This window comes from Oratosquilla oratoria, chromosome 11, assembly GCF_046742065.1.
Source record: "Oratosquilla oratoria isolate Oo_2021 chromosome 11, ASM4674206v1, whole genome shotgun sequence".
Lineage (NCBI taxonomy): Eukaryota > Metazoa > Arthropoda > Malacostraca > Stomatopoda > Squillidae > Oratosquilla > Oratosquilla oratoria.
Window position 1 is genome coordinate 65,294,010 of NC_134787.1, and position 26,462 is coordinate 65,320,471.

Genomic DNA, 26,462 nt, shown 5'->3' on the forward strand with positions numbered 1-26,462 from the left:
AAAGAAGCTCACATAACTTTCAATTCCTTTATCCATATCATTAATATATATTACAAACATTATTGGGGCCAGAACAGTTCCTTGTGGAACTCCACTAATCATTTCATCCCAATTAGATGTTTGTCTCTTATCACCACTCTCATTTTTCTTTCATGCAAGAAGTCTTCCATCCATTCCAGCAGTTTGACCTGTATTCCTCCTGCAGTTTCTAATTTCTTTAGCAATTTCTTACGTGGCACCTTATCAAAAGCTTTTTTCAGGTCTAGAAATGCACTCAGCCCATTATTATTATTATTATTATTATTATTATTATTATTATTATTATTATTATTATTATCATTATTATTATCATTATTATTATCATTATTATTATTATTATTATTATTATTATCATTAATATTATCATTATAATTATTATTATCATTATTATTATTATTATTATTATTATTATTATCATTAATATTATCATTATAATTATTATTATCATTATTATTATTATTATTATTATTATTATTATTATTATTATTGTCATTATTATTGTCATCATTACTATTATCATTATTATTATTATCTTTATTATTATTATTATTATTATCATTAGCATTAGTAGTAGTAGTAGTAGTAGTAGTACTATTATTAATATTAATATTATCATTATTATTATTATTATTATTATTATTACTATTATATTATTATTATTATTATTATTATTAATATTATTATTATTATTATTATTATTATTAATATTATTATCATCATTAATATTATTATTATTATTATCATTATTATTATTGTGACATCATGACAGGTTTATGAATGGTAAGAATGGAAAGACACGATTGAGAACAAGAGACATTATTCCTGACCGGTTTCGCCTCTGAAGAAGCCTCAAAGGCGAAACCGGTCAGGAATAAAGTCTCTTGTTCTCAATAGTGTCTTTCCATTCTTACCATTCATCATCATTATTATTATTATTATTATTATTATTACTATTATTAAAAGAAAAAAGCATTCCACTTCAATGCAAGAAGACATTTTGTGTCTCAGTGTTAAGACCGGTGTTAACATACGGCAGTGAAGCTTGGTCCTAGTGCTGGGCAAATACCGCTAATTTCAATGCCGGAATTACCGGTAAACAACAATGCCGTTACCGGAATTACCGGTAATTTACCGGTAAAAGACTCGTGAGGTAGTAGTGACGTCCCAAGTTCGAGTCGCCTTTATGACTTAAATCTAAACAAATTTCATCCTACTATGGTGTGTAGTCACAACTCAAGTTTTGTAACGTCACTATAAAAATCCTGCGCTCCGAGTCGTTACTCCAACTCTCGTGGGAGGGGGTGCGTGTAAGGTCACAGCATTACCTCCTCTCCCTCAGTGCATAGGCCTACGCACCAATCCCCCCCTCCCCCTCTCACACTCCACTTCCGTCTCTATGTAAGTGCAATTTCATACAAAGAATATATTTTTCACATAGAAACACAATTTCATAAAAGAAAAATAATTACATGCATCATTTTTACACATTACACAAAAATTCATTTCCAAAATCACCCATTTTTCATTTAGTCAGGACAAAGTCTTTTTGTACAATTGAGGTTTTAAAGGTTTTGTGTGAGATGAATTGACATATGTAGGTCATTTTCATAATGTTTTTTTTTTACCAAGTTCCTCTTATATTAGGCTCATGAACACATAATCTCAACCCTTTGAATTTCTGTCAAAGTTTTTTTCAATTGTTCATAGTTGTCATTTTTTATATTGGAATTACGTTAATTTTGTATTAGCAGGACTCTACGATCCCTATATTTATGTTATAGTACCTTTAAATGGACAAAAAACACACGCATATATTTTATTTTAATTTTTTATTCTGTGTATCCATTTGGATACATGCCCACCGGGATCGCCAGCGCGCGCCACCTCCACCAATGGTAAGGCTCGCAAATATTAGTTACTTAAGACTACGCGAATAATAATTACATGCGTATCACTAACAAAATATGATTTTTGAATAACACGTTACCTTGCGTCGTAGAGGCCACTTCAATGGGCACAGTGTTAATCCACCAGAATCTTTGATCGTCTCTGCCCGCTTATTCTTGTCTCTGCTTTCCGTGAGTCTGTTGTGGTATACTGTATTCCCTGCCCCAACCCATAGCTTATATATATCCTTGTCAGTCATCACTCGTGCGTGTCTGATAAGTGTATTTGTGAACTTGTTTGTGATTAACTCCAATACAAGTACAGTACAAATAGATTGTAACATGCAGATGGTGTCTTTCATGAGCAACTGCGTACATTTATGTAAATATGCATATATTAATAAACATTAAATATAAAGTTAAATATGAAGATCTGATAAGTGTGGAAACAGTGTCTCTCCAATCTCCCCGTTCTGTGAGCTTTCATGTCCGTTCTACAAACTTTACAACGTGCCTTATTTCCATCCTCTTTCACTTCCGCTAACCATTTTTTAAACAGGGGATCCTTTAACCAGGCAGACTGAAAAGTTTTCGAGTAGTTTGACCACCTCTTCATTTCTAGATCACATAGGCAGACTAATCGAATACTGTACGTACATTTTGCACTGAACCTCTGCGGGCCGAGATGCGAACAAAACGATCTAGCACGTCTTTTAATTTTCATATTCGAATACGTACATTTCGTACTGTGCATCTGTGGGCCGAGAAGGGAGCAGGACGATCTAGCACGTTGAATACGTTCCTGTTAATTTTCATCCTACGTAGGGCCGTCAGTACTGTCACTCAGTACCACCAAGCCGAAACGTGCTTACCGCTCTCTGAGTATTATGGGATAGCTTATCGGTTAACGGAGCCTAAACGGTAGCAGATTTTTTGCTGGTAAGCTACCGTCAAGGTTGTTACCGATAAAACCCGTAACTACCGGTAGCTGCCCACCACTACCGTCACTCAGTACCACCAAGCCGAGACGTGCTTACCGCTCCACGAGTGTTTGGTATAGCTTATCGGTTAACGGAACCTTAACGGTAGCAGAATTATTGCCGGTAAGCTACCGTCAAGGCTGTTACCGATAAAACCGGTAACTTTACCGGTAGCTGCCCACCACTACTTGGTCCCTAAACACCAAATTAAAATGTCGCATTCAAGCAGCGGAAATGAGAGCCCTTAGGATAATAAGAGGAGTGACAAGACGCGATAGATTAAGGAATGAGCGGATAAGACAGGAAATAGGAGTGGTGTCAGTGTTAAATTTAATAGAGGAGTGGAAGATGAGGTGGTTTGGACACGTTGTGAGAATGGAAGATTGGAGGTACCCAAGACAAATGCTGGAATGGGTACCCACAGGCAAAAGACCTGTAGGGAGACCCAGGACCAGATGGATTAAAGGTATTGAAGAAGCATTAGAAAGAGGAGACACAAACTTACCAGGAGTGAAAGAAAAAGAGACCTATGAGGATAGAGACGCATGGAGAAGTCTAGTGAAGAGCTGCCGCTGACAGGATTATTTCTATTGGGCGTAGGGTGAGAAAGGTGAGAAATTATTATTATTATTATTATTATTATTATTATTATTATTATTATTATTATTATTATTATTATTATTACTATTATTATTATTATTATTATTATTATTGTTATTATTATTATTATTATTATTATTATTATTATTATTATTATTATTATTATTATAATAGATGTGCGAATTATCGTGTACAAATAAAATACAAATAAATATAAATGTTCGAGCGGCCTGTATAATTCATTCGTACGGAAGTGACTTGGCATCGCATAGTAAAATGTAATTATCTAATCAAGAAAACAATAATCATGCTCATATATTTACACGAATAGTTTAACAAAAATGTAATGCAAATGGAGTAGACATGTATCATTCTGAATATTATAGTGAGGACTAGAAACCATATGCTATTCCTTTCTGAAGAGAATCGGAAAAGTAATATTCATTACGTCATATGCTGCTGGCCAATCAAGATGCTGGCATTTATTGGTAAACAAATTTAAAAAGAAAACGTAAACAGAGTTCTTATTTGCTTAGGGTATCTTGAAAAATCTAGTTTAATTTCTTTAGTTTCCTCATGGGCATTTTTTAACCAGTAACGATTATCGAGTGATGAGTATGTGACCTAATGTGAAGTGAAACAAGAGAGTATAAAAGTGTTCAGTGACTAATCAAGCTTCAGTTCACTCTGTACATTCCTCATCGTAATTCACAACCTTCTTATAGTTATGTCCGTCGACAGACATTTGCTATATGACATAAAGTACTGAAGGATTACATTGCAGTATATAGAATCAGCCATGGAACACAAAAGGTGTGAAATCTGTGCGAAGAAGACACCAGTTGTTCCGGTGAGTTTGAATTAAATTACTTGTTATTTGTTACAGGAAATGTTTATTTCCAGGGTCCCGCTCCACTACTGTCGTAGTAGGCATAGTGTTTTGCAGGGCCCATCTTATTTTATTATTATTATATATTTTATAATTTGTAGTTTTTTTGTTAAATAATTTTTAGTTCTCACGTTTGCTATATACTAATATAGCAATAGAAAATTAAATTTGTAAATTATGATATGTCAACATGTTTTTCTTGGCAGAAATCAATAACAGAAAAATTTGCCAAAATCAAGACACTAATAAACAGACCTGCAATGACTGTTTAAGATGCCATCTTTGTTTTGATGTGGAGAGTGAAGAAATTAAAGTTAAAAATATGATGAATTTGTGTAACTTAACCAATGTAATCTACCCTGCATTTAGTAGTGCAGTACCCATAATTCTAGAGGTTATCAAGGTCATCATTGTTGTCAGGGATGTTAACAGCCAGTTTTGGCATCTGATCAGACTGCAGGGTGTAGAGGGGTTTCATAGCTTGAAGAAAAGATTGAAGCTCATCGCTGTAGCATGGTGACGTCACTTGGAGTGGGAGAGCATCTGGTACACAACATCAATGCCATTGTCAGTCTGGCATAATTTTAACAAACCTAATCTTAATAAATTGTTACCGCCCACCCCAATGTAGCCTAGCAAGCTTTACAAATGCAATGAACAGATTAAACGAAGTACTAAAGTCTACTCCACTCACCATGACAGATATTATTATTATAATGTGTGGTGATTTCAACTTCCCATTTATATGTTGGCCAGAAGGTAGAACGTGCAGGGGCACTCTCAAAGACCAAGCCCAGGTCAAACTCCTTCTAGAGACGGTTGACATATTGTTTCTTAACCAACAAATAATGAAGCCAACAAGATAAAAGTAACATTCTTGACCTCTACTTCAGTAATGATGATTCAGTCAGCAACTACAGGATGGAGAAAACAATCTTCTTTGACCACAACATAATACTAGTAAACACAACATACAGGAAGAGTAGGACACCTCAGGAATGCATGACTAAACCAGAAATGTCTCCTTTTGCCAGCTTCAACTTTTTCAGTGAAAAAGTACACTGGGTGCAGATGCAGCAGAAGCTTAGAGAAGTAGACTGGAACCTGGTACTACAAGAACTTGATCCCAACACCAAGTTAAACATACTGATGAGGACATTGCTGGAGATGTGTACTATCTATGTGCCAAGAAAAAATAAGAGAAAAGAACACAGATGCACCATCCCACGTGACAGAAAAATCCTTATGAGAAAACTTACCAACCTCAATAATAAACTAAGAAAAAGCAACAATGACACCCAAAAGCTTTCAATCATTACAAAAATAGCTGACATTGAACAAAAAATTAAGCACTCACACAAGAACCTGAGGAGAACCAAGCTATAAAAAATATAAAGCACAATCCCAAATTCTTCTACAGTTACTGTAAAAAATTCTTGAAGACCAAATCACAGATTGGACCCCTAGTAACCGACCAAGGAACTACAACAGATGACCCCCATGAAACCTGCCAGATGCTGGCGCACCAGTACAACAGTGTGTTTAGCATACCAAAGACGTAAGCAGTAATCCATGACCCCGCGACATTTTTCAATGAAGTGACAATCAACCAAAACCAACTCACCGACCTTCAAGTCACAGTTGAGGACACCATAAAGGCGATAAAGGAGCTAAGGATAAATTCAGCTGCTGGACCAGACGGTATTCCGGTGATCCTACTTCTAAAATGCAGTGAGGTCTTAGCAGTCCCAATCCATATGCTGTGACAATCTTTTCTGGACAAAGGTATGGTCCCAGCATTACTGAAACAAGCCATAATAAGTTCAATATATAGAGGAGGAGACAGGACTTTGCCGAAGAATTATCGACCAGTTGCCCTCACGTCCCACATCATCAAAGTAATTGAGAAATGCATAAGGGACAAATTGTTTGCATACCTTGAGGAGATAACCTTATAAAAGAGAGCCAGCATGGTTTTAGAAAAGGTCAGTCCTGTCTCTCAAACCTACTGACACATTACAACTAGCTGCTAAGGAACCTGTCAGAGGGGAAGAATGTTGATATAGTATTTCTAGACTTTGCCAAAGCTTTTGACAAGGTAGACCATGGAGTCCTTCTTTACAAAGCAAGGGACCTAGGAATCACAGGCAAGCTAGGAATATGGCTTCACAACTTCCTGACAAACCATACCCAAACAGTCGCAGTTGATGGCCAGAAGTCCAGCAAAGCCAAAGTATTAAGCGGAGTACCACAAAGCTCTGTCCTTGGCCCTCTCCTATTCTTAATCCATATGAATGACATAAATAGGAGAGTGGACTCAACCCGCCTGTCTTTTGCTGACAACACTCACATCAGTTGTGCAGTACTGGAGAGTGAAGATGTACGCCATCTACAAGACTACCTCGATATGGTCTATGCTTGGGCTAATGATTGTAATGTGCAGTTCAACGATGTAAGAGACTGGTAGATTAAAGTAAACAAGTAGGTAGATAGAGGGGTAGGTGGTGAGAAATTCATTTTACGACTGAGATGTTTTGAAAACAATGGCCACTACAGAGTTGCAGAGTTGCATATTCTCGCTCACCAACCAATGTTTGTAAACACAAGCTAGGGTATTGATATAGGTGCTGATGTTGCAAATTGTTAACGCTAAAGCCACCTCACTTCATGACAAGATTGCTTGCATAAACAGTATTTTTTGAGACAGTATAACAGTCTTTCTGATTGGAGAAAAGGGTGGAGGAGAGAAATTATTAGTACACAGAGGTAAAGTCATGCCCTTAAAGGGTGGCACTTTTTTGTAACATTCAAAGTTATTGGATGAATTAAATAGTGACGTCAAAGCAGACTCGGCTTGGTGGGTGTAAAAGGATCCCAGGTGGGAATCCTCTGGTGTACCTAAGACAATACATTGTACAAGAATTAGGGAAGAAAATGAAAAGTTTAAGTTCAATTTAATTCCCCTTTGTTTACTGAGTAATGGAACTTAATAAAAGCATATACTACGAAAGAGGCATGGGACCTACAGATGAGTGACTTACAATACTACAATGATGAAAAGAAAGTGAATGAAGAACTATAATGTCATAAAGGGAATAGTTAACCCCTTCAATACGGGCCACATCGCACATCTGGCAGCATTAGCTGCCAGACGTGCGATGTTGCGTCATAATACTCGCATTATAAAAAATAAAGTCACTGCTCTATCGCTCGTTCTCTTTCACCCATGAATTTTGATAACCATAGAAAATATGGTGAAGCCAGTTTACAGAGTATGGGGGCCACGCATGTACGACTACAATAGATATAATCAAGACGCCGACGTCGGCATCTTTGTATACCCACTTGCTCCTCATGACGCCTACGTAGGCATCACCGTATGGAAGAGGTTAATAGAATAAAACCAGTCATTAAGGAGAGAAGGGAACTGAAAGTGATGGTAGCAACAGAGCTAACAAACGAAGAGAAGTTTGAGGTCATATGATATGGTACCAACCAAGAAATTAAAGACAATACTGAACTGTACACAGAAAGAGGAATGACAATCACACCCAAAGCACATGTAAAATGTCTGGGTATATATCTAGGGGATGACGCCACTTTCCAGCACCACATCATGGAGACCGTGAAAAGGGCACGGGGGATGGCCAGCTGGGTACCACGGACTTTCTCCTCAAGAGAGACAGAGGTAATGCTAACCCTTTGGAAGGTGCTAATCCAACCTATCATGGACTACTGTAGCCAACTCTGGTCTCCACATAAACAAGATGTCCAGAGGCTTGAGGTTGTCCAAAGAAATTACACCAGGCATATTAGAGGGATGAAGGATCTCAATTATTGGGATCACTTGAAAACAGTGGGACTCTACTCCCAACAAAGGAGGAGAGAAAGGTATAGGTCCATCTACACATGGAAAATCCTGGAGGACCTTGTTCCTGGCCCCACCCCCTCAACAATCAAGCAATACTAAAGTGTAAGGCACGGACGCAAGAACAAACGCTCCCACCAAGAGCTCCAGAGAGGGTTATGACCTTACTGGCATCCAGCCTGGGGCACGAGGGACCAAAAATGTTCAATGCTCTTTCAAAAGAAGTGAGAGAGAGAACAAACTGCCCAGTGGATAGCTTCAATCATGGGTTGGACAAATTTCTATGGACGGTGCCAGACGAGCCCTCAGTGCTAGGTTACACCGCCATCAGAAGGTTGTCCTCCAACACCATAACAGACCAACTGGACCTTGTGAGGAGGGACAGCAGGACTGGCAGCAGCGGTAGATCACTACGGCTGTGAGGATGGACCTCGGAACTTCTCCAAGTAAACCAAGTAAGTAAACAAGGGACTGGACAAGTGACAACATGGCATCTTGAAGCTATCGCTGCAGCTTCATTTGGTAGTGTATTTGCTTTTAGCTTGGTTTTTCTTATTGATTTCTACTAAGAAAAATGTATATTATGTTGATGTATTAAAATTTACAAAATCAGTATTCAATTTTCTATTGCTTTATTGTGTAGGTGTGCACTTCTAAAAAAAAAATACCATTATCTTTAATAACTTGATTGCAGACCAGTTTCAATATGGGAGGCTTGGGCAGAGATATGGGAGTGATGTGTCCCTAGACTGGCCATAGTGTTAACACCAAAACCTACAAGACAAGAGTCCTTTTTTGTTTAGGTTATATCATTCAGCTTCTTTTGCCACTACTCGTAATATCTTCAGGCAGCTTGTTATACCTGTTTTATAGGTTTATAAATGGTAAATTAAGACACAGGGAAGTAATCACCAAGTTAATAGTGGATGGTGAGGTCTTTGAAGAGGCCTCAGCTCAGGCAGAAATAATGAATGAAAGTTTCCACTCAGTCTTCACAAAAGAGCAATTGGAGCATAAAACCAGGTTTAATAGATATAAATGTAGAAGTGAGGGACATGCACAATTTCTTGGGATCATTGGATGTGGCAAAAGCTTTAGGACCTGATGGGATCTCAAACTGGATACTTAAAGAATGTAGGGAACAACTAGTGGACAAGATCCACAGTTCTATTACATGTTCATTGAAAGAAGGCATTGTGCCACTTGATTGGTAAAGGGCAAATGTGGTGCCAATTCACAAAGGAGGAAAAAAAGGAGACACCACTAAATTATAGGCTAGTGTCACTAGCCAACACAGTAGTGAAATTATGTGAAAGGATTGTGAAAGATCAATGGACCATATATCTTGAAAAGATGAACATTCTGACAGACAGTTTGGCTTCAGGTCTGGAAGGTCATGTGTGTCTAACCTTTTTAAGTTTTTACTGGAGAGTGATTGATGTGCTGCAAGAGAGAGAGAGGGTTGGGTGGTCTGCATGTACCTGGACCTAGAGAAGGTATTTAATAAAGTATCTTACACTTGGCGTATGTGGAAATTAGAGCATATTGGAGGACTGAATGGCAAACTACCAGAATAGACAAAAAACTTGGAAGGGAAAATGCATGAGGACAGTAGTAAAGGATCAGGTATCAAGCTGGAGAGCAGTAATGAGTGGAGATCTGCAAGGCTCAGTGCTTGCACTAGTTATGTTTTTTATCTATGTCAGTGGCATGATGGAAGGAACAACAAACTATGACATCATGTTTGCAGATGATGCAAAAATCATGGGAAGAGTGAAAAACAAGGAGGACAGAAGACTGTTGCCAAAAAATCTAGACACTATTTTTGCATGGAGTCAAGAATGGGAAATGAAGTTCAATACCAAAAAATACAAAGTACTGGAAATGGGCAATAGCGCCAAAAGGCCATCCTAAAATTCTTTGGGAAGTGAACCCATTACAAACGCAAAAGAGGAGAAAGACTTAGGAGTATTCATAAAAGACAGTCTGTCACCTGACAGACATATCAGCAGGGTTGTGGGAGAAATATGTACAGACTACTGCAGAAGATAATAGTGGCGTACTACTGTACTATAGGTGCCTAACACCCTCATCTCTCCGATTTTGCTGACATTCTAAGGTCAGACTGAACAACCATTCAGGATATGACTTCAGATATTTTGAGGTCATATGAGAGGTCACTAACATTTGGCAACCAATAACTAGGGTAATAAAAGTCATAGTTATATAAATGTATATATATTTATAATCAGAAAAAAGACAAAGAATCCATATATCAGAGTTTTAAAACTTTATGTTGAAAAATAAAAAAATCCCACTAGCAAAAATTTGAGGTCAAGATTTGACCCCTGGGGTATCAAAATTGAAAAAAAAAATGTAGATGAGAAAAATAAAGGCATAAGCTTTGGGTATTAGAATAGGTAAAAAAAAAGGTTTGTTTATGCTAGTATTTTTTGTATAATTAACACATAAGTGAGTGGCATATTTGTACATTGTCAACTGTACATATTTTTCGCACTTAAAGGTCAACTGAAAAGTTTTTGGGTTTCTTTATTTCTTGTTATTTCATGTATGAAAATGTAACTTAGAAGAAGTTAGAACACTAAAATGCACATTACTAGCAGTTTATAGTCTTGATTTTATCCAAATAGTATGATCTTAAAAGTGCCTGATAGCAGATGAACTTTTTAATGTTGTAGTTACATTTTCCACTGCTAAGATAACTGATGACATCAGTAGTGTTGTTTACATTCTAGAACTTGGCCACAAACAAGATGGGGATTTCACATCGAGCGAAGAAGATTGATCAGATTTGGATGCCCACTCATGTTTCAATGTGGGTATGGTACAAATATACATGTACAAACCAATTCGTATATCCAAACAAGAATGAACTGACTAGGAAACCCAAGCTTTTTCTACCACTGTGGAAGATCCTGGTTGTGTTAAAGTTAGAATCATGCCAGCTGTGGTCTCCACACAAAGTAAAAAAAATACAAGAGCTTGAACAGGTCCAGAAGATATTCACAAGAAGTTTAGTTGGGGACTCCCTGATCTACTGTGTGAGGCTGAAAATCCTCAAGTTCCATTCACTGCAGAGAATGCTATGCAGTAGTTTATGTCTGGAAAATCCTGCAGGGCACAGTACCAAACCGATCACAAAATGAAGTAGTTGCATTGAATTTAATCACAGACCAGTTCCTGTACATGAAGCTTGGGCAGAGATGTGGGAGCAGTGTGTACCCAGACTGGCCATGGTGTTAACACCAAAATCAATGATAAGAGAAAACAATAGGTTCTATTTTCAAGATAACTCTCTAAATAGGGTAATGCTTCACTTTCACTGCCAGTAATCTTACAATCTTCAAGTACCAAGCTATGTACAACGTTGTCAAAATTAGCATTCAAGTAAAGTAATTATACCAAAGTAATTAAAACTTGCATTACTGGATATTTTCAAAATGTTCCACTTCTATCCCACTTTGGTTTGTGTATTATTCAGGACAAGAACAGGAACTAGATAGTGACTAAAAAGCAATAGCTAATTTAGCAGGTGATCAAGGGTGTACATCAACAACCAAGGAAAGTTATTACCGGTAGTTGGTGTAATGATAGAACTGGTTACCAAGGGCTAAATGGAGACCATGTTTGAATATATTCAGGGAAGGAGATTCTACAACATAAAAGGATGATTGTTCCAAGATTATATAGGGTACGTGTACCAATGGAGACGCACTTGCCCTATGCAGATGCATTTGACACAAAAATACTTCTACCTGCCGATGGTGAATAGATAGGAGCATAATTATAGGCTCAAAAAATCACTTAACTATCCCCTGCATGCAATGGGAAGCAGTTTCTGATGCACAAGTGTCCATAAAGACATGCACAAGCCACCTGCAAAAAATTGTATAAAAATCTGTTAAGGAACAGTAAAAAAAAAATACCTTAGAAAAAATGAAATTCTAAGGATTCTTTCAAAAACAGTACTTTTTTTTTTATTTCATCTCCTGCAGTCACGTACCTATTTGGATTAGGAAGGTAAGACTATGTCATATTATGAGGGGATAGTTAAGTGATTTTTTGAGCCTATAATTATGCTCCTATCTATTCACCATCGGCAGGTAAAAGTTTTTTGTGTCAAATGCGTCTGCATAGGGCAAGTGCGTCTCCATTGGTTCAATATATTAGTCTGTCAGAGTAAGGGACATTCTCAAGGCCTTGCATTTGTTTGGTCAACCTATGTACTAACAAGATTACTGACATAACCTGTATTCTATACTTGGTATGCAAACTCCATAAAAGGTCTGATGTCACTAGTGAATATTGAGGTCATAAGTTCCATAGAGCAGCACAGTAAACTTAAGTAAATTAGAAGCAATACCACCTGCCTTGGCAAGGATCTCTGACATTACTATAAAATTAAAGGTCTGTGTCAACAGCCACATTGAAATCTTTATGAGATTAAGCAGTTTTAGTTGGAGACTTATTCAGTAAGTAATTGTGATCACTGACAAGGTGTCTAATGATGAGTGAATCTTGGATGAGTGCACTTAATAAGGGAAAACGCAAGCCTCTAAGAAAAAGAGGTGGCATAAAGGGTATTAATGTACTGTTGCAACACAGGTGGGATGTTGTTTGGGTCATTAGAGTAAGAACAATGTAGTTATAGCTTGTGCATACAGGTACTCCTCGTTTAACGACGACAATTGGGACCAGCGCACCGTCGTTAACCGAATTGGTCGTTAAGCGAAAGTGTATACATATACGTACATGTACTGTATGTACAATGTCCAGCAATACATGTATCTTTATTTTCGTGTATTTTCCCTCTTTTATACAGTACATTAAAGCTTTATTTACTGTTTATTTACGGAGGTTAGGTTCCTAAAATTACCGTATTTACCTAGTTGTATTTACCTAGTTGTATTTTGCGGGAAGGGGAGCTATGCTCGTGTTGTCCCGCCTTTGTATCTTGCAGTGTCTAGTTTGTTTTTAAACTCATGAATGGTTTTTGCGCATACTATTTCATTGTCCAGTTTGTTCCAAGTGTCCAAAACTCTATGAGGAAAACTGTTTTTCTTCAGTTCTCTTCTATAGCTATGTTTTTTTATTTTCTTTCCATGTCCTCTTGTGTTTCTTTTGTCCCAGTTAAGTAAGTTCTCACTATCGAGTACCTCTGTGCCTTTCATGATTCTGTAGATGGTCAATAGGTCACCTCTCTCTCTTCTTTGCTCCAGTGTCGGTAACTCCAGTTTAGCCAATCTCTCTTCGTATGATAGGTTTGCAAGTGCAGGTGCCATTTTTGTAGCTGCTCTTTGGATTCTTTCTATTTTCTTTATATTCTTTTTGGTACTGGGGGACCACAATGTCGCTGCATACTCTAATCTAGGCCTTATCAATGTAACCAATATTTTTTTCATCATGTCTTCGTCCAAGTAAGTAAACGCCACTTTTATTGATCTTAGCAAGTTGTAAGTCTCCCCGACAATTTTGTTAATCTGTATATCATAGGACAAGTCGTTCGTGATAATTACTCCCAAATCTTTTTCGGATCCTACTTTCTTTACTTCTTTGGTTCCAATTGTATATTTTCCTGATATTCTGTTTTTGCTTTTTCCAAACTCCATTATGCTACACTTCTTCGTATTAAAGTCCACTTCCCATTTCTGACTCCAGTTCCATACCCTATTTAGGTCTTCTTGCAGTGCTTCACAGTCCTCATCAGTTTCTATTTTCCTTAGCAGTTTGGCGTCATCGGCAAAGAAGCTCATGTAGCAGTTCACGTCCTCATCCATGTCATTCATATAGATAGCAAACATTATTGGTGCCAGCACAGATCCTTGCGGTACTCCACTGATCACCTCTTTCCAGTCTGAATATTTTTCTCTGAGCACTACTCTCATCTTTCTACCAGTCAGAAAGTCCTCTATCCATTTTAGTAGGTTTCCCTGTATTCCTCCTATGTGTTCCAGTTTTTTTAGTAGTTTTCTGTGTGGTACTTTGTCAAAGGCTTTTTGCAAGTCTAGGAATGCACAATCAGCCCATCCATTTCTTTCTTGCACTATGTCTATTAGTCTTGAGTAAAAGCATATTAAGTTTGTGGAGCATGATCTTCCTTGTCTGAATCCGAATTGTCTTGGGTTTAATATGTCATTGTCTTCCAGATGTTTTACCCATCTATTCTTGATTATTTTCTCACAAATTTTGGCAATGGTGCTTGTTAGTGATACTGGCCTATAGTTGGTGGGTTCTTCTTTGTTTCCTCCTTTGTGTATTGGTACAATGTTAGCGTTTTTCCAGTCCTCGGGTATCTTTCCTTCTTTGAGTGAGCTGTTTATTAAGATGTGTATTTTGTCTGTTAGTTCTTCTTTGCACTCCTTTAGAATCCAATTTGCAATACCGTCCGGGCCATGTGATTTTCTGACATCCAGCCTTGATAAATGTTCTGATACTTCCTTTAGTGATGCTGTAAACTCATTCATGAGGGGAGATTTCTTGTTTTTGTCTATGTCACAATTCGGTATTTTCTCTCTGGTGAAAACAGATTTAAAGTGATTGTTCTTGACTTCGGCCATCTCTAAATCTTCTGTGTATTCTATGTTTCCTTGGCATAGTTTCACCAATTCCTGTTTGTTTTTAAGTTTACCATTCACATACCGATAGAATAGTTTGGGTTGCTCTTTGCATTTGTCTATAATATCCTTCTCATGGTTCCTTTTCTCCTCTCTTCTCACATTAACATACTCATTTCTATAGTTAACATAAATTTGCCATTTGCTTTGTTTTTTGTCTTTTCTCCACTTTTTCCAAGCTTTGTCCCTTCTGACCAAATCCGCGTATGCTGACATTCCATATTGAATACCGGGGTATTTTTCTAGTTTTGACCATTGGCGCAATATATCAATAGAATATTAATTATTAATTTTGTAAATTAAAATGTATCAACGTAATATGCAATTTTGTGGGCGGAAATGAAAGTAAAAAATACCATGCAACAAGAAAATATGCTAATGAACGAAGTCGGTCGCATAGGATTGGGACACCATCTTGTCGTCTGCCAACGTCTCTCACGACGACGACAATGAGGACGAGCCGGATGACATTTAATTTGCAGGTAATGATTTATCAAACACAGGTCAGGTCAGGTTAGTTTAGTTTAGGTTAGACGAATTCATCATCCTTTTATTTCTTCGACATGGCATCTATCATAACAAACTTGGTGTACCATTATTCGTCCGACATGACTTCGTTACTTACGAAATTTGTTTTAGCACCTTTTTTTTTCCGCTCACAAAATTGTATATTACATTGATATACTATTATTTACAAAATTAATAATTAATTTTCTATTGCTATATTGCGCCCATGGTCGAAACTAAAAATTTACCACTACCGGTATATACTGTACCCCAGGTAGTTTTTGCAGCTTGCAGGATGGTAATGTAGACCTAAGCTTCAGAACACTTTACCTCACAGCTAATATCCACCGTACAAGTTCATTTATAACATCATACAAATTTGCCTTAGCCAACTTAATTATCGTACGCGACGTCGTAACTTCGGGAGATTTACGTTAAACATCTGTCATAAAGCCCGTCGTAACTCCGCGTCGTCGCTAACCGAGTAGGTCGTTAAACGAGGAGTACCTGTATCATGTTTTTTCCAGTTAATTTTAGAGGCAACCTAATAAAAGAGAAAAAAAAAGGAGGTCCAAAAATGGAGCCCCTAGGGACCCTCTAGATACAGGTTTAGGTTCAATGATATTTACCTAGTTGTATTTTACGGGAAGGGGAGCTACACTCATGGTGTCCCGCCTTTGTATCTAGCAGTATCTAGTTTGCTTTTAAACTCATGAATGGTTTTTGCGCACACTATTTCCTTGTCCAGTTTGTTCCAATTGTCTACCACTCTATGTGGAAAACAGTTTTTCTTCAGTATGGCTACTTATAAATGTATAGAATGATTTGCCTGTTAAGAAACTGAAAAACCATTTCAATATATTACTTGATATGCCAGTTGTGGAGAATATATGATTTCCAGACAAGATTTCCTCATCTCTTTTAGATAACTAATGCTGATGGTGTGAAATTTAATCTTGGTGACTGTCCCACCGAATTAATATTGGGGATACTCCTATGTATTTGTAACAATCATGCCAAAGTAAAACTATATACTTGATCAAAAGGGGACTTGTTGAATTCTGTAGAAATAATTATAACACAAAACATCATGTACCATTACAGAATTCATTGTTTCTGACCAGGGCAGTGGGCAGGAGAAAGTGATGACCCTTCATCCATGAGGAGCAAACATGAGAGGGAAAGAAGGGTAGTGGATGGGAGTGGATTGAGTGGGAGTTGGTATATGCCTTGACTGGTCACCTTGCTTATAAGGAGAAAGAAGTCCTTGGTATAAGGATAATAATTTATCATGAACATTTCATATACGTTGCATGCAATTGTAACTTACCATGGCCTTGGGGTCACTAAGTGAATTTTAGCATCTCATAATTTCTGGCTGAGGATTGTTTAACTTGTGTGCAAGCTTTGTGCAGTGTGGGAGATAGGAATGGGATGAGGATGGAAGGTAAATGATGAGGGAAAATTTATTACACTCTTTGCACAGTGTCCCCTCATCTGAGAAGCACACATCTGGCCTATCCACATACTCATACAATATCATTTGTATATGATATGTGACTGGGACAACTTTGTCAGAACTTTACATCTCAGTAGGAGTTGATTTACTATATAAATTGTAATATATATATAATTTTAACTTACTTTGGCAGCTTCACTGGCCTACGAGGGTTCTGCATAATTCAGTTATAGTTTTGTGTGGATAATTCCTTCTATATAGCGTTGTGTATATTTTAATGTCAGAGAGCAAGGGCCAAATCAAACAAATTTAAAGTATAGTCTAACTAATAATTAACACTCAGTCACTCACAAACAACAGAACAATTATATATATATATCCATATACACACACACACATAACTAATCAAACAATCTCGCAAAGCCAAACGATGAAGCAAAGTAGCTGGTCCAACCTGCAGCTCCTCGCCGGCCATACGCTTCCAGTGGTCCAAGTTCACCCAGACGATTCAATTCAGAACAAACTCACAATGGTGATACAGTGATACGCCGACTAGGCCGTATTCTAGCTCCAGCAGTCTCGACTTCCACCAGCTCTGTCAGTCGACTGGTCCCTGTGATTCTTCGCGCTTCGGAGTTTTGGAGTTTGAAGCTTCAGAGTTTCAAGCTTCAAAATCCACTAGTCAGTAATACTCTTCCAAACCACTCCATTCTCTCTAACTGTAATTAATTAATTAATCAGCTGTTTATATATATACACAATTCTATTTCAATGTCTGCCTCAAAATTTGCGAGTTATAAGTAACCTGTGACAAACTTTTATAAATCCCATTGAATCACTATCATAGATACTTCTGACCAAGTTTAGGTCATAATTTGAACTACATAATAATTGTTCTACTGATGCTGAACCTCTTGTAACCTTTGACCTCCCATTATCAAAGGCCTGTGTGAGATATAACTTCACTTTAATTGGGGTGAAAATATTGCAAGATATGTCAAATTGATTATCCATATAAATGACAGTTAGAGATGTGAAATATACCAGAACTATTATTCAAGGAAAAGTCACCAGGTGGCAAAATTGAAAATAATATGAAAAATTATAAATCATCAACTTGGTATTCCTGAAGATATTGGTAAACCATACCTTAATGCTGTGCTGTTGAGTCCATTGTCTTGTATATCTTCATATGCATATTAACAAAAATGATAGGCCACTATCTAAATTGAAAAAGTAAACTTGTATAATTCATTATATTGAGAAAATTATTCCCCTTGAAAGGTTTTGGAAATGTTCCTGATCTCACTTAACTTATTCTACATATATAAAGCTTTCTGAAATACTGATTTTGATGCACCAGTAATGTTGAGTTTATCTACAAGAATCTGATGGTGGATTTGTCAAGTGCCTTGGCATAATTGAACAAGATTAGGTTTACAGTATATTGATGAAGTGGTTAATGAATAATTCAAGTTTGTTAATTGATCAACATGGCATTGAATAATTACCCTTCATAATAGTTGTGAAGTTTGTTTTGTTGCCAGATGTATCAGAAAGAATCCTCTTGTATTCTTTAGTAAATATAAGATTTATTATTTTGAAAAAAGTGCTAACAATAGTTTTTTCTTCATTTAGGAATTGAATGTGGATGCAGAGTTAGAAAAATTACAGCCTTCCAAACGTTTGTTGGAGTATTATAGAAGCAAAGTTAGCAGATTTGATGATATTGAAAAGAATCTACTGGAAAAATTGGACAGGTATGATGGATATTATGTGTATCACATGCAAGTATTTTGTTTAAAGCTATCTTAAAAATTCAGCATCTTATCTAAATCTTTAAATTTCAAGTAAGTAGTTAATGTATGGCTTTTTTCTTATTCTTTTAATGACATTTTTTGTTTGATGCAGCCATTAGTATTAGATGGATCCCTAATAATTTGCTATGACAATCTCTAGATTAATACTTTCATTAGAGCATCTTAATTTACTTTTTGATTCTTTATATAATAGTGATATGGATTTCATTTGAAGTCAATAACTAAACCTTATTTAGCTACCTTATCTGTTTTGTTTCAAATATTTATTTCATGCATGAAATATGCTTTTATAGTATCAAACAGGCAATAGATTGTTCAGTTCTGGAGGAGAAAATTGCAAAACAACGGAAAGAATTGATTGAGCTACGTGGTGCTTTGTCTGATGTCAACATTTTCATACATGCAGAGAGGCAGCAAGTAGCAAAGCTTTATGCAGAAAATGAGAGACTAAAGGTTGGTTGTAAATATTTTGTTGAAACTAAAACAGCTGGACATGGGAGGGGAACATCTCCATTCCTTTTATTTCAATTACAGACGCTCCTCTACTTATGTTCATTCGTTTTACGTTTTTTCGATTTTATGTTTGAACTGACTATAAAAAAAAAATTGAGTGAATGTTTTAGTTTAGCGCGCTCTCTGTAGTTCAAACGATACTTACGCATGATGCTGCGTCCATTGTTTACATGGCACAAACAACAGACTGAACGTGCCTTGCCTCCTCCTCCTCCCCCTCCTCCTCCACCATCTCAATTTATGTTGCTTGAATTTAATTTATTTGAAATTAATGTTATTATTTCACAATGTTATGTGTATAATTAATGATTTAGGGGTGTTTTATAAGATACGGTAATAGAATTTATGGATGTATAGTACAGTAACAACTTACGTTCATTTTCAAATTACGTTCGGCCGTTCGGAACATAACTAAAACGTAAGTTGAGGAGCGTCTGTACATCCATCCCTTTCACACCTTCCCACTTAACTGTAAGAATAAGTAGCTTAATCACTTTTCCAGCTGACAGTCCATATCCTCTGTACCCCTCCCCTTCAACTTAGTTTCACTTAATGGTAACACATCCATCTTCCTTCTCACAAACTGCCAATCTCTTCAATTTTGCTCTCATGTGTACCATAACTTACCATAACTACACATTTAATGACCAAATTACTAGGGTTATGGTTATGGTTCTACTTCCAGACTCTTAGGCCTTTAATTTTTGTAGGAAGAGTATACTGTGTAAGATCCTTAGTCCCATCAATGTCCCATGTAGTAACCTTTTACAACATGGTGGCAATATTCTTTTCCCCTTACTACAGGGGGGGGGATCTGGAAGAGGTAGGCATAGAAATGGTAAAGGACAGGTTCATACAGCATGAAGGAGGGACAGCTGTAGTATAAAAGTATCATTCCTTTAAGAGTAGAGATTTTTAAACTGTAATATAGACAAATGATGTGCCCATAGGAGTACCCCTAAAGAATCCATGAATCATGGGTTGCATGTTACAATGTGGGGTAGGCAGTGTTGTACCTGCTTTGGTCAAAGACCCATGTGCTTTGGATCATGTTTAGATTTTGTATAAACTATTGTATTACTGGTATATGAACTCTTTCATTTAACCACTGGAACATATTACACCAGTATTATTAGGTAAATTATGAAGTATGAGAGAAAATTTTGAAAGTAAGAAAAAGAAAATGTAAAAGGTGCAAATGGAGAGATGATAATGGAAGAGATGGTGTTAAGAGGAAGATAGGTAGAATATTTTAGGGAGTTGCTAAATGTGAAGGATAGAGAGGGAAAGAAAGTTGCTGTGAGAGGCACTAAGAAAATGACAGTGATGAATGAGCAAAATGGAGGAGAAATAAAAAAAGTTGAGGTGAAAGCAGTTATTGAAATAATGAGAGCAGGTAAGGCACCTGGATTAGATAGGTGTCATGCAGAGTGTCAAGGAAGGTACAGTGATGGTGGACTGGCTGGTGAGGTTGTTTAATGTTTGTCTAAAAGGTTAGAGTGCCAGAGGACTGGAGGAGTGCCTGTATAGTTCCACTTTACAAGGGAAAAAGGGACAAGTGTGAGTGTAGTAGTTTCAGAGGGATCAGTTTGTTGAGTGTAGTTGGGAAGGCTTATGGGAGGGTTTTGATTGAGAAGAACAGAAGAGAGGAACAGAGGGAGTAATTGGTGAGGAACAGTGTGGATTTAGGACAGGTAGAGGTTGTGTAGATCAGATTTTTGTGGTAAGACAGCTATGTGAGAAAGCTTTAGGAAAAGGTAAGGATGTATTTTGGGTCTTTATGGATTTGGAGAAGGCTTATGACAGGGTAGACAGGAAGGCACCGTGGGAGGTATTGCAGATATATGGGATAGGAGGAAAGCTTTTAAGAGCAGTCAAAAGATTTTGATAGTAGAGCCTGTGTTAAAATTAGAAATGGAGAGTGAGTGGTTTGAGGTAAAGGTGGGACTTCACTAGGGATGTGTCATGTCACCAAAGCTGCACAATTTGTACATAAATGGGGTGGTGCAAGAGGTAAATGCAAGGGGAATGGGCCGGGGATTGGAAATTGTTAAAAAAAATGGAGAAAGGTTGGAGATAAGCCAGTTGTTGTTTGCTGATAACACTGCACTTGTAGCAGGATCAGAGGAGGGATTAAGGAAGTTAGTGATGGAGTTTGGAAAGGTGTCTAAAAGAAGGAAGCTAAAGATAAATGTGGGTAAAAGTAAGGTGATGAGATGTACAAAGGCAAAGGATGGTAGCAGATTGGAAGTGAGTATTAAGGGAGAGAGGCTGGAGGAAGTGGATAGCTGTAGATACTTGGAGGCAAATGTGGTGGGAAAGGGAGAAGTGGAGATGGAGGTGGAATGTAGATTGAGAGAAGCAAGTAAGTGCCTTGGGATCGAAAAGAGTAATGAGATAGATATTTGGGAATGGATGCTAAGAGGAGATTGTATGAAGGGGTGATTGTGCCAACAGCACTGTATGGGGCAAAAACATGGAACATAAGAGTTTAAATGTATTTGAGATGAAATGTCTGAGAAGTATGGTAGAGGTTACTAGACTGGATAGAGTGAGAAACAAGGTGGTGAGGAGCAGAGCAGGGATGGAAAAGGAGTTGGGAGATAGGGTTGATGAAAGAGTATTGTGATGGTTTGGACACATGGAAAGAATATTTGAAGAAGGATTAGTAAGGGAAATTTGGAAGGCAGAGGTGGATGGAGTGAATATGAGGTGGAGACCAAGATGAGATTGATGGATGAGGTGAAAGAGGCATTGGGAATGAGGGGGATGTCTGTTGAGGAAGGGAAGGAGAAGACAGAAGATAGGAGTGAGTGGAGAATGGTTGTGTATGGATGATGCTGTGATGCATGGAAGGGAATGGGTGTGGGATGGGGTGGTTAAGGAGTATTTGTGAATATTTCAACACAAGCTGAGGGGATTTCTCGTCTTCTCTTTTTCTGCATGAAGGGATGGAGCTGGGAGGGGGTCACTGATTAAATAAAGAAGCCTTGCTGTGGGTGTGATGTGTCTTGCTGCATTGCTTCTGACCCAGGGCATTGGGCGAGATGCTTAGATGACACATCATCCAGGAGGAGCCAAGAAAAGAAGGAGGAGGGGTGGTGAATGGGAGTGGAGTATGTGGGGATGAAATGGGCGGAGTAGTTAATGCTTTTGACTTTGGCTACCTCCCATGTATGGTGGAAAAACCCCTTGGTGTATGTATATATGTATGTATGAAGGATGTTATAGCATTGATCCAACACGTTAATGCATCTCTTTCAGATAGATTTTCTGGAATCAGAGAAAAAGGTTTCCCTATTGCTTTCTCTAAGTGGTCTCTCAGAGGCAGAGTTAAGGGTTTATCTTCGTGACCCCAAGAAAACCACCATCATCAAGCAACGTCTACCACCAAAACTCAAGACCTTGGACAACAAACTAAGAGAAAAGACAAAAAACCCAGGTTATTTTATATATTGCGAAAATATGTTTGATATTTTTAGAAATGCATGTGTGAACACTTGTGTTGAGAATTAAAGTAGTTAGGTGTCATGACAGAGTTAGATAGTTTATGAATGAAGAGATTATTTATTATTATTATTTTGGTTGTGATTGTGGCTCTGCTGGGAAGTTTAATCCTCTTTTTTTTTTTTTTTTTTTTTAATCATTATTCTTATCTTGTCTCTTGATATAGAATGTTTCTTGAGTCTATGACTAGTAGTCCTTATCTATTTGTAAGTAATTTAACCCACTAAAGATGTATTAGGTTACATTTATGAGAATGTTTGGTTTTGTTGGGGTTCAAATTTCCAAAGGAGTTGGATCTGGTATATGTATGTATGTATTATTTTGGTTGTGATTGTGGCTCTGCTGGTTTTTTTTTTTTTTTTTTTTTTTTTTTTTTTTTTTTTTTTGTGCCTTTTGATATAGAATGTTTCTCGAGTCTATGACTAGTAGTCCTGTTCTATTTGTAATTGAACCCACTAAAGAAAATGGAGAAAAGTGGGAAATAAGCTAGTTGTTTGCTGACGACACTGCACTTGTAGCAGGATCAGAGGAGGGATTGAGGAAGTTAGTGACAGAGTTTGAGAAGGTGTGTGAAAGAAGGAAGCTGAAGATAAATGTGAGCAAAAGTAAGGTGATGAGATGTACAATGGGAGAGAGTGACAGCAGATTGGAAGTGAGCATTAAGGGAGAGAGAGTGGAGGAAGTGGATAGTTTTAGATACTTGGGTGCGAATGTGGCAGGAAAGGGAGGAGTAGGGGTGGAGGTAGAGTGTAGATTGAGAGAAGCGAGTAAATGCCTTGGTGGATTAAAAAGTGTAATGAGAAATAGACATCTGGGAATAGATGTTAACCACTTACATATGGTGACGCCTACGTAGGCGTCATGAGGAGCAAGTGGGTATGCAATGATGCCGACGTCGGCGTCTTGATTATATTTATTGTAGTCGTACCTACGTAACCCTCATTCTCTCTAAACTGGCTTCATCATATTTTCTATGGTTATCAAAATTCACGGGTGAAAGAGAACGAACGATTGAGCACTGACTTTATCTTTTATAATGCGACTACAGTATTATGATGCAACATCGCACGTCAGGCAGCATTAGCTGCCCAACCTGCCCGGAGTGAAGAGGTTAAGAGGAGGTTGTATGAGGGAGTGATTGTACCAACAGCACTGTATGGGGCAGAAACATGGAACATAAGAGAGGAAGAGAGAAGGAGTTTGAATGTGTTTGGGATGAAATGTCTGAGAAGTATGATAGGGGTTACTAGGCTAGATAGAGAAATGAGGAAGTGAGGAGGAGAATGGGGGTGGAAAGGGAGTTGGGAGATAGGGTTGATGAAAGAGTATTAGGATGGTTTGGACACATGGAAAGAATGAGTGAAGAAAGATTAGTAGAAGAGGTGTGGAGGGTGGAGCTGGAGGGAACGACTATGAGGGGGCATCCTAGGATGAGATGGATGGATGGGGTAAAAGGGGCATTACAAAAGAGAGGAATGTCTGTTGAGGAAGGACAGGAGAGGACAGAAGATAGGAGTGAAAGGAGAAGGGTTGTGTATGGATGATCCTGTGATGCATGAGGAGGAGTGGGTTGGGGATGGGGGGTGAGGAAGTATGTATGAGAAATAATTTGATGCAGCACAAAGGGATTTCTCCCTGTCTTCTTTTCTTCATGAGGGGATGGAGTGGGAGGGTCGCCAAATTAATGAAGTGGCCTTGCTGTGGATGTGCTGTGTCTTGCAACACTGTCTCTGACCCAGGGCAGTGGACAGGACACAGGGATAACCCGTCATTCAGAAGGTGCCAAGATGAGAGGGAGGGTAGAGGGGAGTGGTGTATGTAGGGAATGGAATGGGTGGGAGTGGTTTCTATGCCTTTTTCTTTTTGGCTACCTCCTGTGTAAAGGGGGAAAAAGCCTTTGGTATATGTATGTATTATTTTGGTTGTGATTGTGGCTCTGCTGGGAAGTTTTTTTTTTTGTGCCTTTTGATATAGAATATTTCTTAAGTCTGTGAGGGGGTTTACACACTAACGGTTCGACAGACACGTGTTTAAAGTGATGTGTGAACGTGTGAATGGGGTATTTGGTTGTCGAACACGTTGTTCGACAACCAAATACCCAGTTCACACATCACTGTAAACACGTGTCTGTCAAACTGAGTTCGACAAACCGTTAGACCATATAAACCCCCTCTATAACTAGTAGTCCTGTTCTGTTTGTAAGTAATTTAACCCACTAAAGATGTGTTGGGTTAGATTTATGAGAAATGTTCTGGCTGGTCTTTTTTGAAGCTGTGTTGATTGAGTAAAAGGGATATACAAGGTTTGCTTTTGTTGAGGTTCAAATTTCCAAAGGAGTTGGATCTGCAGCTAACAAACATTCATGCATACCATGTAAATTTTTGAGGTTCTATAGTATTTTCTTGTATCCTACTAATGTTATCAGTTGTATTTGGCTTCATTCTGCTTATAGTTCTTATACTAGGTATGTTCAATAAGTAATGAGAAAATTTCAGGTGAGGCATTAGATATCATTTAATCAAAAGGCTACTTCATTGTGAAGTATACATACATGTTGTCTATAAAATGACTAATCACCTTTCTATGGTTTTAGGTTTTGAGTGTAGCGATGTACATTATGGAACCAGTTTGATCTGGTTTGCCAGTTTGTCTACACTTAACAAGATGCAAGAAAACATGGAGTAATGTTACACCATCAAGTTTTGTGTTAAACTTAAGAAAAGCAAAGAAGCTTATGGGATGTTAGAGAAAGCCTATAGGGATGAACTGATGAGTAAAGCAAGTTTCTATAGGTGGTTTGAAATATGTTCCGAAGGAAATGAACAGGTTGAAGATGAACTCAGGTCTGTAGCACTGAACAGTGCATGTAAGGAGGAAAACATTGAGAAAGTGTGAAGGTTAGCAATGCAAGACCATTGAATAACTGTGAAGATGATATCTGAAGCTGTTGGTATTAGTATTGGCACAGTGGATACAGTTCTGACCAAAAATCTGAAGCTCCACAAAGTCTGTGCCAAGTTTGTGCCAAAGATTCTCTCTGACAACCAGAGGCAGATTCATATGGAATGTTGCACTGATATTCTCGATATGATAGCAGCTGATTCAGGTTTCTTGAAGAAGGTAGTGACTTGCAATGAGAGTTGGGTATTCACTTACAACCCTGAGAGCAAACGTCAGAGTGCCCAGTGGGAGCACGTGTCATCCTCCAGGCCCAAGAAGGCAAAGATAAGTAGGTTGTAAAAGAAGCCCATGGTCATTCCTTTCTTTGACTCCAAGGGGCTCATTCATATTGAATGGGGACCTGAGAGTCAAAGTGTCAATAAGGAGAATTACCTTAACCACTTCCATACGGTGCCGCCTACGTAGGCAGCATGAGGAGCAAGTAGGTACTCGCTGATGCCGAAGTCGCCATCTTGATTATATTTATTGTAGTTGTACCTCTGTAATTTTCATTCTCTCTAAACTGGCTTCAGTTTTCTATGGTTATCAAAATACACGGGTGAAAGAGAACGGACAATTTAGCACTGACTTTATTTTTTATAATCCGATTGTTATGACGAGACATCGCACGTCGGGCAGCTAATGCTGCCAGACGTGCAATGTGCTCCGGAGGGAAGAGGTTAAAGTTCTGCTAAAGCTCAGGGAAAAGATGAGGAAGAAGAGGCCATGTAATGGGGGTCTTACATAAGAGGGGAACTTAATGCAGGGTAAAAATACCTTGATGGTGTTTTCCTCGTTTTATTAGAGAAAGGTATCTGG

The 26,462-nt window shown here is 37.9% G+C and overlaps 1 protein-coding gene across 4 annotated transcripts in view; it reads left to right on the forward strand.

Moving 5' to 3' along the window:
• Nucleotides 1–26,462, forward strand: part of LOC143029894 (coiled-coil domain-containing protein 77-like) — a 75,145-nt gene that overhangs the window by 18,619 nt on the left and 30,064 nt on the right. The window contains exons 1-4 of one of the 4 annotated variants that reach the window (XM_076193073.1): nucleotides 3,169–3,515; nucleotides 18,502–18,623; nucleotides 19,090–19,136; nucleotides 22,461–22,638. In XM_076193073.1, the coding sequence (XP_076049188.1) occupies nucleotides 18,587–18,623; nucleotides 19,090–19,136; nucleotides 22,461–22,638 (262 nt within the window). In that variant the 5' untranslated portion in view covers nucleotides 3,169–3,515; nucleotides 18,502–18,586. Of the gene's footprint in view, nucleotides 1–3,168; nucleotides 3,516–3,843; nucleotides 4,356–18,501; nucleotides 18,624–18,976; nucleotides 19,137–22,460; nucleotides 22,639–26,462 lie in introns of those variants that run through there. The other 3 variants (XM_076193069.1, XM_076193070.1, XM_076193071.1) reach the window with 3 other exon arrangements.